Consider the following 13,467-nt stretch of genomic DNA (forward strand, 5'->3'; position numbering starts at 1 on the left):
TAAAAGACTTTTACTGTCGTTACCCTTACCTTTTCAAGAATGCTGATTAACGAAATATATTGCCGCACCGTAAATAACATGGACCGAATCAACGTATATTTCAAAGGCGTCTGGAATATTGACTATTCAAAACATTTCATGGCTAAGTTGGACTATGGCAATTTGTATATTAAAATAAAGAAACAATAAGAAATAATTAGAGAAACACAACCAGTTAATCCACATTTACAAATAAATATTTGTTTGGAAAAAATAAGACGCGTGACTGGTTAAAAAACGTAGTCATACCTTAATAACAAAGTGATGTAATGTGCAGCTATACATTGGCTCAATTATGAGTTTCTAATCATATGGCTGGATTACAATGTACTTCTATCCAGCGGCAGATACAGTAGAAAGCCTTTTCTGTGCAGCAAGTGGAAACGAAAAATCTTTACTGGGTAACCAAGTGGAAAACTCAAGTACTATATGCTCAAAAAAAATCTATATTTGTTACAGATGACTCTTGTAAATTTGTAGAGAGAGTGAGGTTCTTTGGAAAAATATTAGACGTCGTTATGCTCTGAACAGCCACAATGAAGAAGAAGTGAGGCAGACAAAATGTACTTTATTATAGTGTACAACTCGCAACATATTTTCGTTTAAATAAGCGATCCAACAGCGCCATCTACTGGCAAGAGTTATTGTCGACGGCAATACGGACAAGCTCATTTCATCTGGTTGGAATGACAGTACAAACGTCCATGTTCCTCTTCCAGAGAGCTATCTCTTCTTCCACGTGAATTTTTTGCGTGCGCCCTCTTGACCCGGCTTCTTTCTTTCCCTGAGTCTTGGGTCAGAGGTCAACAGACCAGCTGAAAATGAAAGATGGGGCGGACAATGAAACTTAGATTTTCAACATATTCACATTTTAAATGACAGCCACATGTCAGTTACCTTGTCTCAGAGTTTCTACATCTCCTTCAGACAGGAAGCTGAGCAATGCTTTAGAGATGGCGAGACGCAGTGCGCCCGCTTGGCTGGACCTGCCACCCCCCGTCACAGTGCACTCCAGGTCGAAGCGTCCCAGCATGTTGGTGAACTGTAGTGGGAACATTAGCTGCTCTCTGGGAGATGAGAAAGGGAGGAGGGGGAGGGGATACATTCTGTCAGGAGAACTTACAAGGATGCTCGTGTGTGGATTTTAAATTCACAAACAGCATCAATGGCAGCTTAGTTAATTTGATGTCTGGTTGGGTGAGTTTCAGATCCTCTGCACAGTGAAGCTTTCTCTTTCAATCATACAGTTTTGCAGAGTTACTGCTGACTCAGTGGGAACAGAATAAGGTCGTGGGTACAAGTGGATGTGCTCTTGAAACATAAGTCAATTTTCAGTCTTCCGCTCCAATTACAGCCAGTCCTCACAGCACAACAACAACCGTTCTGGACATTAACACCACGACTAAAATACTTGCACATGCATGATCACTCAACTGAGTAATTAACTTACAACAGGAGATAAATGAAAAAAAGCTGGTGATGCTGTTGAGAGTGCAAATCTGTTTTTTAATTTTCATGGGGGAATCGAGGCGAATAACTGCTTTTACGTCTTGCATAGTACGAGAATATTTACTGGTGAATGGCACACTCTGATCAGCCTACCTGTCTTGCAGCACAGGGAAGTAATGCAGGTAGTCCTGACCGTTAACCACAACCCGTCCAGAGCCACAGTCCCTCAGAACCACAGACGAGTTTGATGACTTCCGTTGGCCTATTTATAAAAACTCAATTAAATCTCAATTTTGACAACACAGACGTAGAAATCCAGTGACTGAGAACAAACACCTGTCGAGGAGCTGAGTGCCACGCCCCGGTCGTCCCTCTCTATTGGGGGGATCAGTTGCTTACGGGACAGGGCCTCCAACTGCTTCCGGAACTTCAAAATAAACTCCTCCTCAGTGACCGAGTAGGGCATGGACAGCAGGCGCTCCATCAGGTTGATGAGCAGAGTGTACTAAAACACAAAATCAATTCATGGAAATGCTCAAAAAACAGAAGAGCAGAAGGAGGAGGAATGCGGTCTTACATCATTAGTGGAGATGTTCTCCACCAGCAGACTTTCTAGTTCCTCCTTCGTAACCCACCTGCTGGCTCCTAGAGAGCTGAGGGGTTAATAGAGAAATGGATAACAATGCAACAGAAATTAAATTAGCATCAGAACGCAGAGCTAAATGTGACAAACGTTTATAAATTGAAACCCCACCAAGAGAGTAAATGACAAGATGACTTCATCAGGTCTTTAAAGTTACAAAGTGACACCGTTGTGTCTACCCTTTGGCAGTCCGCTCCAAAGGACAGCATCCCTGAATCGCCTTTCACAGCAGGCATGGAGCTGTGGAGAGTTGGCCGTTGCCATTCATGAGGCCAGAGACTCAAATGTGCAGTGGGTACGGAAAGTATTCAGACCCCTTTCAATTTTTCACTCTTTGTTACATTGCAGCTATTTGACAGAATAAAAAAAGGTCATTTTTTTCTCAATAATGTGCACACACAACCTTATCTTGACAGAAAAAACAGAAATGTAGAAATTTTAAGAAATGTATTAAAAATGAAAAATTGAAACATTACATGGTTACAAGTATTCAGACCCTTTGCTGTGATACTTATCTTTAACTCATATGCGGTTCATTTCTTCTGACACTCTTGATACAGTCCAGCTGTGTTTAACTGTACATTAGAAAAGGCACACACACCAATATATACAGTTCGTCTGTATAGTCACCTTACAGATCTGCAAATGAGAACCATGATGTTGAAGGAACTGCCTGAAGAGACAGAACTGTGGCAAGGCACAGATCTGGCCAAGGTGACAAAAATGTATGCTGCACTCAAGGTTTCTAAGAGCACAGTGCACAACACATGAAAGCCTGCATGGAGTTTGCCAAAAAACACATGAACAACTCCCAGACTATGTGGCTTAAGACTCTCTGGTCTGATGAGACCAAGATAGAACTTTTTGGCCTCAGTTGGCGGTATGTGTGGAGGAAACCAGGCACTGCTCATCACCTCCCCAATACCATCCCTACAGTGAAGCATGCTTCTTCTAAATGCTGAGCGAAAGGTCTGGATACTTGTGACCATGTAATATTTCAGTTTTTCTTTAATGATAAATTTGTTAAAATTCCTGCATTTCTGTTTTTTTCAGTCCAGATGGGGTCATGTGTGCACACTATTGCAACCTCTATCACACCGCATCCAGCACTTTGCATTGCACTTAGTGATGTTTGGCATGGATGCAGTTGCTCAGCCATGGAAACCCATTCCATGAAGCTCTCTGCGTACTGTACTTGGGCTAATCTGAATTCCACATGAAGTTTGGAGTTCTGTAGCAATTGACTGTGTAGAAAATCGACAACCTCTTTTTGTTCAGCATCGGCTGACCCCTCTCCATCAGTTTACATGCCACTTTGTGGCTGGGTTGCTGTTGTTCCCAAAGTCTTCCATTTTCTTATAATAAAGCTGACAGTTGAGTGTCGAATATTTATTTTTAAGACAGGATTTGTGGCACAGGTGGCATCCTATTACAGTTCCTCGACGGAATTCACTGAGCTCCTGAGAACGGCCCATGTCTTTGTGTGTGACAGAGCTCATTATCAAGTGCATAAATATCAAACACATGGACTTACATCTTCTTCGATTCTTCAGAGAAGAGACCCTTGGCTCTGAGCTGATCTTGGTGTTTCTCCACGCTCAAGATTTTGCCATACGTTTCCTAAAAAAAAAAAACCTTGTCAGATCTTCATGATTTACCGCTCTAAATAATGCTAACATGTCACAATATATTGACCATCACAGTTTATTAACTAGGCTTTTAGCTAAGACTTTGAAGGGCATCCAAAACACCGGCCCCAACTCATTCCCATCCCGGGCAGGTCATCAAATGACATAACAGGTTGCTTTGTAAAAAAGAAACTGTAAACATCTATTCGTACAACAATAACTATTTATGAAAACAAACATCTGCGTCAAATAAGAGAAACAGTGATGAACACCTTTAGATGCAGGGGTCTCCAGGAAAGTTGTTTGATTTTGCTGACCATGCTTAATTAAAAGAAAATACATATTTTTTATTATTATTCTTTCCCTTACTACAAGCTAAGTGTCAACTTTGTTCACCTTCTTTCATACATGTATGCAAGATGATCATAAAGCTGAATCAGCTGTGTATCCGTGAGTTTTCCAAACTTCCACACCATGAAACAATCATTCATTCAAACAGTGTTACCAGTGTTCATTGGTAACAGTATATATATGCAATAAAGGCTTGCCACTTGATTAAATATAGGAACCATGTCAATTTTGATCCCTGTTAAGATATTTTGCTTGGATTCGCCAAGCACTGTGTCACACCTATCACTCCCCATTCCCCGAGCAGATCACTGCAGGGCACTGGGGAGCAGGGGTAGCGGGCTTTGTGTACGCCAAAATACTCCACAGATTAAAAAGCTATGAGTTAGTTTTGTAAACGATTGTTTAAAGTTTGGAACTTAAGAGTGGTTTCCTCCTGTTTTCAGTGTCAGACTTCCCATCAATAACAGCGCACTTCCATTCCGCTAGATGCAGAGATGTGGATAACCACGAGATTATGCAGGTAAACAAATATGGAATCAGCAAATTTTTATCATATTAGGCAAAATTACTGGGCGAAAACACTTTTTTCATGGAAACAAGTGTGACGACACTACAAGCAGGGCATTGTACAAGCACTAATGATCGGACATTTAGACTGTCCACTTTTTTTTTTCATGTTTTGCAGTTTAGGACGTCCAGGTGGTAGCTTTGTTCTCGCCCCACCAAATCTATCTTCCTTTCAATACTATGTCACTATTGTCTAGCGAAAGAAAGTGAATGCAGAGACAAAAACCATCATGCCAGCTATCATGAAACACCCATTGCCATCCAGCCCATCTCCAACACAAGTGGGTAGGACAACCATGACAGATGGCACAAAAGAAGGAAAGAATGAAAGTCATCATCCTGCTCACAGATCTACAATGCAGGCTTGTGGAGAGCACCCCACGGCTGTTTTGTTAGTTTAATCCCTAAATTATATTATTCAGGGATTTTTTAAATTCCCATTGCTGTCCTCAAATATGAATTGTGAACGGGCCACAGCACAATGGGTCACGTGGGGGTCGTTCAGTACACCTAATTGATGGGCTGGCCAGCAAAGGTTGTCAGATATTTTCCTGAAAGAAGGTGGCAACCTTGATGACCAAATCTGAAAGCACCAATATGTGTCATCTGTTGAGGTTTTTTCGGTTTGGTACCAGCTGGGCTGAAAAAAGAAACGCTGTACAAGACACCGCTCTCTCACTAAAACAGAACAATGGATCGCGTGAGAATCTCACATGCATCAGCGAGTAGTATGACTGTTTCCCGGTGTAGAACAAGAAGTGGAATGGTCGTCCACTGGCATCCCATTGAACAGCTGTGGCGAGACAAAAGCAAAAACATCTGAGATTCATGAAACAGAGCTCAAAGTTAGGGTTTAGAGCAGCTTTCACATACCTCTTTGTTGTGGAAATATTTCCTCAGGATTCTTAAAAGATACACAGGGGGATATAGTTAGAAGAGTGCACTCATTGTAAGGCGGCAACATTATGGGAAATTAGAAATATACTTTTGATAAGAAATCTTACATACTCTGGAATTAAGCTGCATCCAAAGTAAACAACAAAAACTCTTTATTTAAAACATGAAAACAATCCACTTATGTGACTACTTTTGCCAACATGACGATTGACTTGACATGATTATTTGAAACATTTGTGTTGATTCAACTACCCTCCATCCTTTTCAGTGCCATTTTAACTTACAATTCAAGAGGAACTGGATCTCTAAGAATTCCAAATCTTTTGAGTGAAGCACACAAGTTTGGATGCATGCAATAATATAAATAGACAGGTGCAAAATATCTAATTTTAAAGCAAACATCTTCCCCTTGTTTCTCTCCCCATTTCCCAGAGCAGTTCGCAGCACGGCACTTGGGAGCGGGGGGAGTGGGCTTTGCGAATGCCAAAATAATGTGGATAACCACGAATTTCGATCATATTTGGCGAAATTACCGGGCGGAAGCACTATAGCATTTAATTTGCTGGTTAGCATTAAACTAGTCCTGAAACAGATTACAATTAAGAAAATGCATGAACAGAAACCCCTTACCTTCATTAGAGGTCGGGCTCTCTTCTCAAAGAGACCGGATGGGAACAAGTAGGAGATACTTCTCTGTGGCAAGAGAGGGAAACAAAAAGGCAGCTTATGAAGTTGAATGACAGGAGTGAACACCAGATGTCACAGAGACAGAACAAAATCTGTTGATGCGTTCATGGAAGGTGTGTTTTTCTCCTGTTGATTTTGGAGATGACAGCTCATAGGTCAATACAAGTTCAGCATCTGTGGTAGGGCTGGTCAGTTAATCAAATTTTTATTGGGATTACGAGTAGGTCTTGCTCCGATTCTGAAAACATGAGAATCGCCATGAAACGATTATTTAGCCGGACGCCCAACACCGGTCTCCCCAACTTCATTCTGTTCCGATGCACCTAAACACTGCACCACGCCTCGTCCGGAATGTGCAGTGAGCCCGCTACACAGAGTAGCGCGAGGCTCTGCCTGTCAGCGAGAGAGCTTGAGCCTCTGTTTACACAGCGTGTTGGACGCTAATATTACTACCACTGTTAGCTCCCGACTCGTACAACGGCGGCATGGTATTCAGCGTCAGAACCTCCGAGGAGCAGACGCTCAGCCAGCATTCAGAGTCACAACAGCAGTGATAGCTGCTTGTTGGAGATGTTTCGAAAACCAGTGATTATTTGGAAGTGGATAAATGCATAAGAACAATCGCTCGCGCTCAACCTGAGACAGGGGTGATGAAAACAAGCGCTCCTAGACATGCATCACGCAGCAGAGACGCAGGAAGAGCGCTCTGATGTGGAAGTGTTAGAATTGAACGAGTGACTTCTCTCATGATCTCATGAAAAATGACGAAAAAAGAAAACTTTGGAATGTGAACTCACTTCTTACAACATCAAAACCACAGAAAAACCTATGCAACCCATTCAAGTGCCAGCTCAACAAATACTTTCTCGTCTCTACTGTTCTCTAAACTCAGACATTCCAGATAGAGTTTCTGGAGAAGAACATTTAACATACATGATGAAGGTTAAATATCACTGTTAAATTATTGTTTACATTTTACGCATTGTTTTATTGTAGATCATCACCATAATTCATAATTTGATTAATTGAGCAGCTCTAGCCAACAGTATCATCACCGTGTCTGTCAGGTCGTTTTTTTCAATTTTCTTTGAACCTAATGATACAGTATCTTTTTAACACTGAACTAAAATACTGACACATAGTCAATGCAAGAGGTTTGCAAATGTTAAAAAAATGCGTATTACTTTCAACTTGGAAAACTGTTTTCTATCATGCATGACGCACGGCATCTTATTAGCTATCTGAGAAGGCGGGAGAAAATATCAATGCTCAAAACCAGATTTCCATTGACAGCAAGAGCTTTGTTGATTGACACCCTTATTGTCAACACTTGGAGATTTTTATCCATGATGACGTTTTCGCTACAAATGTATTTCATTTATCACAAGCACTGGCAATGGCTACAACACTCAAAAAGATGACTTACATCGATATCTTCTTGAGTGAAGCTCCCTGGGTCCTCGCCCATCATGTTGGCCAGGTGACGTTTGCCGATGTTAAATTCCTCCACCTGCTTCTGTATGTACTCCATAGTGAACTTCTCCGGACCTGCAGCGGCCAGGTTCTTCCTGCGCAGAGCAGAACTCACACATAGCGGTCTTCTCATGATCTGTAGAGGATAACAGCGGTCAATGATCTCAAATAAACAACACAATACAGAGGATATACAAACTTAATGCATCGTGGAGGCATCATGAGCTGAAATCACTTAGCTAATCACTATGTTGTCTTAAATTCAATGCACCGTTCCCTCGAGCTGGTGGCTAACAGTAGCAGTTAACTCAAGGACATCACAGCTTGAATCCTGCAGCGTATGTGTGACTACTTAATCTGAACAAGGTAATACACGTTTAGATAAAAACGATCCAGTGTTTGTCCAGCGGCCAGCAGCAGGGAAATACGTACAGTTGAGCTGCAATGCCCACATTTTCCGAGAACAGAGCCCACGGTGCGCAAACAGGATGCCGCCATCTTGGCAGGCAGGGGTGACGTCAGACGCAGGTGACGTACACCACATTCGTCATACGCAGGTCTTCATTTCTGTCACAGGGGATTATACACTTCCAATTATATTTTTTATTCATTTTCCAGGGTAAATATACATCTGTAGCGGGTCGTGAGTGGCTGGTCTTCAGCAATTGGTTTCAATTCAAGGTCACAGATGTATGTATGTAGATGTAGGAAAATGTGTTTCTCAGGGTATTAAAATAAATGTGATGCATATAACTTCTTCAATTAGGGGGAGTGTGTGTGTGATTCAAAAGTTTGAACTCTATCTCATTGCAGCAGGAATCCAGGAGAAAAGTGACTGGGTGAAATGTGCGACATTCCTCCATGTTGCTGGTGACGAAGCGATAAAGGTATTTAATACCACGGACATTGATGAGGATGTGGATGGTTTTACCGGACTTAAACAACTGTTCAGTGACTACTGTAAGCCACGGAAGAATATCACTTACCTGCGACATGTGTTTTTCACCCGAGTCCAAGGGCAGAATGAGAAAATTGATGCCTACATGACTGACCTTAAGAATAAGGCAAGAGGGTGTGAATTTACGCAGCTAACAAATGAACTGATTAAAGACAGTGTCGCTTGTGGCATAAACGACGACAGTGTGAGAGCCAGGCTACTTTGGAAGATGGATTTAACCCTGACAAAGGCTGTGGATATCTGTCAAGCATGGGAAGTAATGCAAAATCACATGAAAGCACTGCACGGAGACAAAGATGTTGCTGTGAATAACATAAAAGTTACCAAAACAAAGTGAGTAGCAAATACTATACTACTAGACAGACAGAGAAAAAATCAGCGTGCAAGAGGTGTGGTTACAACTATGAACCAAAGAAGTGCCCAGCATATGGAAAGATATGTAACCAGTGCAAGTTAAAGAACCACTTCAGTCGCATTTGTAGGTCACAAAAACAACACATTAAACCCAAGAAAAATGGGAAAAAAGTACGAGAGATAATAAAAGAAGAGGACAATGTCATGTTTTTGGATTGACAGAGCAAAAGCAAGTGAGCAAACGGATAAAAAGTTCCAGTTGGATACAGTATCAACAGAGATTGAAAACCAGACTGCTGATATAAACACAGCTGCTGAAACCACAGCTTTATGAGGATGTTCACAACAGCATTATGGTGAGGCAGCTGAGAGGAAGCCAAAAACACTTTCATTGCTTGCACGTTTCTTGACTGAAAAACATCAAAATAACTGGGTCATTATCATTGTTTTTTCTATTTGGTTAAGATTAGCAATTTGTTTTGGCTGGTTAAGTTTAGGGTGAGAAGCTGGGGTGACGGCAATGAGAGGTCCTCATAATGATATAGATACAAGTACATGAGTGTAATGTGAGCTGCTGTTGTCTACAGATCAATGCAGTGTGTCTTCACTGCGATTACTTTGATAGAGTTGGACCAAAACCATTGGAAGATTAATCACAGTGAAGGGCCACGGACTCCTGCTTGTGCCAGTCGATATGACCGTATAGCTCATTTGCCTGGAGGGGGGCTGTCGACACCCAGATGATAAACAGTGTTGGCCCTGTTTTTTAGCCACAAGCGTGTTCCTGTGCACTAAGAAAAATAGTTTCGACCCATGGTCTCTAATTCACAGTGGGGGGTGAAAGGTGGGACATTAATCATCCGTCTGGCATGGCTCGTCTCTGACAGTCGGGCGATAGTAGGTGGATCATAGGGAGATATTCATTTGGTGAGATGGAGATGATGAAAATGGTTAACTATTGGAAAACGTTTGCAGTGTGGCAAACTAGTTGTGTATTAGGCGGATGGACAATGTGATTTGTAAACTTGATTTGAGTTCTAGTTTCAGAGATGGTCAAATGTTAAAACTTTGAGTACATGACCTCCTGGTCCTCACCTGCACCTGCTGCAGCATTTAGGCTAAGGCTACTTTTAGTCTCAGTCGTAACAGAGATGGAAAGAAAATATAAACTCCAAAGGTCTAAAGTTTGGACGCACCTCTCATTCAATGCGTTTTCTTAATTTCCACAACTATTTACAATGTAGATTCTCACTGAAGGGATCAAAATTATGAATGCACACCTTTAGAATTATGCAGTAAACAAAGAAGTGTGTAATGACTCAAAACAGGTTTTATATTTGTTTTATATATCCACAATGCTCAACTCTGAGCCCCAGTCTGAATGTCGGCTGGTTCGATCGAAAAGCACAGAGGTTCAGAATCAGAATCAGAATCAGAATCAAATTTATTGCCATGGTCAGTGGGGAGCCCACTGACTAGGAAAGTGCCTTGGAATAAAGTGCAACAAAAAACAAATAAAATAAAATAAATAGAATAACATAACAACAAGGCCGTTCACGAATTTAACAGTCTGACGGCCGAGGGGAAGAAGCTGTTCCTGTGACGGGAGGTTCTGGTCTGGATGGACCGTAGCCTCCTGCCAGAGGGAAGAGGAACAAACAGTCTATGTCCAGGGTGAGAAGGGTCGGCTCTGATCCGACCTGCACGTCTCTGGGTCCTAGAGGCATACAGGTCCTGAAGAGGTGGCAGGCTGCAACCGATCACCTTCTCAGCAGAACAGGTTCTGAAGGTTCTGAACAGCACCGGTTTCAGAACCAGAACTGTGTCGCTGTGAATGGTTTTGCAGTAAATTCAGCCTCTGATTGGCATGACTGGAATCTCACCACACAGATATAAAATACATTTGTGCCAAGGTAGGCACAGACCTCGAAGGGTCCATTCACTTGACACTACCCCTGCTCACCTCTGTATTTTCACCCACTTTGGGACCATTTGCCAGGAAACATCCCTGTAAATGTTTATTTTGAAACTCACAACCTGCTTTCGCAAGCATACTCCACTGACTGCTCCGAATGACTGATCACGTTGTCTGTTGTGGTCTAAAGTTTGATTTTTATGCACCATTCATTATTGTAAAGTGACCTTGAGCATCTTTGATGGCACTTATGGAGAAAAAACGCTCTTCTTATGAAAAATACATTACTTTAACAATAATCAAATAAGTTACAATAAAGCAATGTTTTTCCGTGAATACCGTTTTTGCTCAACTGGCCAACTGCTCATTATTGGAAAACGGTTTAAGTTTCCTGCATGGATGTCAGGAAATCAATGCGTACTTTGAAGCAGGAAGAGAACACATCATAAAATTATCACCACATCTTTTGGGAAAACAATGTTTTTAATCAGGGATTCACCACCTGCTCTACCTTTGTCTGAGTAATAGATTAAGCTCCATATATGAGACCCAAAACTGCACCAGAGCAAGAAATAATGAAGCAGAGGACACGGTGTCCTATTCTTCATTATCATCTGGCAGTGCCAAGTTGGTTTCTCCATCTCACTCTCAGCACTGGAGAATTGAAGGCTTATAACACAGACTAGCTGAGCTGAGCTCCAGTCATCATTTCCATGCTGCTTTACGCTGATTCCCTAATATCCTTAGCGCAGTGTGTAGGGATAAGCCCATCGTTCTGAAACATGGCTGTCATGCCTCTAAACTGTTCACGGCTCTAAAGAATCCATTATGATTCCTCTACAAACACGCAGACTCCGAGGGCCACTTTGCTCAAGCTCATTTAAAGCACATTTTTATTTACTTTTAGTGTTGCGATTTGAAGGGAGCTAAACCACAATACTAGATAAAGGGATGGAGGAATGAGGCTACACTTACGGTCAATGTGGTCTCTAATAACTCTGCAGGTTCTTACTGACCAAATAAACTCAACTTATGCACTGGACGATCAACGCTCAACAATGGAGTGGGTACAAACCGTGCTTTTATTTTGCATTAACCTCTACACAGTACCCTTTTCACCCCTCTTTGCATCGAAACAGCAAAAATATTTTGTGGTCTAGAACTGCTGGAAACATAAACTCTTTCCGTCTATTAGTCCGTTATTCCGTGATATTAGCATGATTGCATCACACAATATGTAATATGGGACAGCCATTGCTGTCTTGACAACTCAAGGTCGCAGCTGAGGAAGCCAGCATCAAAAGGATCAAAGCAGTGTTGAGGTCCTGAGGCCACCAAACAACGACGTGCTCCACCCTCTACAAAAACCTAAATAACGGTTAGAACGCAAAAAATGACAGAATGGTCAACATACATATACATACATCGTCAATTAATCAGTCCTGTTCAGGGTTGCGGGGAGTCCTGGAACCTATCCCAGCGGTCAGTGGGCAAGAGGACAGGTCGCCAGTTCATTGCAGGACACACACACCATTCGCACACACATGCTCACCTAGGGGCAATTTTTGAGCATCCAATTAAACTAATGAGCATGTCTTTGGACTGTGGAAGGAACCTGCAACCTTCTTACGGCAAGGCAAGAGTGCTAACCACTAGGCCGCCGCGTGGTGTGAAATCTTTTTCACTGTTATTCAACAAACATATTCATTCCCTGCTACATTGGGTGAGAAGCCAGTCACAAGGCACACCGAGACAAACAACCACACACTTACACCTGTAGAGTGCCAAGAGTAAACCCATGAAAGCACAGAGAGAAGTGGAGTGCGTCCAGGACACCTTGTAATATTATAATGAGGATGACTCAAGCCTTGGTCATTCTGGGGGGCCAGTTGAAGAAGTTCAAGTCCAATACAGGCAGTGGTGCCCCAAGCCCTGCTGGAAGAAGATAAGAAGGTACTGCTTATTGTCCCAGTCACTAACTCTCGTCCAGCTAAGTTGGACTTTTTCAAATGCATGAAACATAACAACCTGCACGGCCAGTTTTCTCACTGGCTTTTTGAAACGGACCCCAGACCTCCTCCAAGCCCACTATCACTGGGAACTTTATCAGATGTACTTGAGGTTCTCACTGAACTCAATTTTGAGCCTCTAGATTGTTCTGTCTCTTAATGCTATTATAAGCTAGGTCTGCCCATCCTCACTCCCATGGCGTCTTATTTTGGCATTGGAAAAGTGGACTTTTGCATCCCATAGTGACGGAAAAAGGTAGCCTACAGCAGAGGATGTAACGCATTGGTGACATTAGCTTAATGGAGTGAAAGAACGGTTTCCTTCCATAGCGTTCCAGGCGGGGCGGCGTGGACCGTGCGTTGTGCGGGCCCGAATGCAACATCATGCACAGTCGCATGGCGCATCATGTGCCGGGGGAGAGAGTTCCGACAGTCTTCATCATCAAGTTTTTCCTCTGCTTCTGTAACACCCACAGCTTTTAAATGATACTGCTGGA

The 13,467-nt window shown here is 42.3% G+C and overlaps 1 protein-coding gene across 1 annotated transcript; it reads right to left on the minus strand.

The window, feature by feature from the left end:
- Positions 1–596: 596 nt before the first annotated feature.
- Positions 597–8,295, minus strand: mrps9 (mitochondrial ribosomal protein S9). The gene is made up of 11 exons (XM_053866243.1): positions 8,167–8,295; positions 7,688–7,870; positions 6,205–6,267; positions 5,551–5,581; positions 5,391–5,470; positions 3,666–3,751; positions 2,066–2,141; positions 1,825–1,993; positions 1,642–1,750; positions 937–1,106; positions 597–854 (listed from the first exon to the last, which is right to left on the minus strand). The coding sequence occupies exons 1-11, from the start codon at positions 8,230–8,232 to the stop codon at positions 763–765; spliced, it is 1,125 nt and encodes a 374-aa protein (XP_053722218.1). The 5' UTR covers positions 8,233–8,295; the 3' UTR covers positions 597–762.
- Between the last annotated feature and the right edge of the window lie 5,172 nt (positions 8,296–13,467).

Source organism: Synchiropus splendidus, chromosome 1 (genome assembly GCF_027744825.2).
Source record: "Synchiropus splendidus isolate RoL2022-P1 chromosome 1, RoL_Sspl_1.0, whole genome shotgun sequence".
Lineage (NCBI taxonomy): Eukaryota > Metazoa > Chordata > Actinopteri > Syngnathiformes > Callionymidae > Synchiropus > Synchiropus splendidus.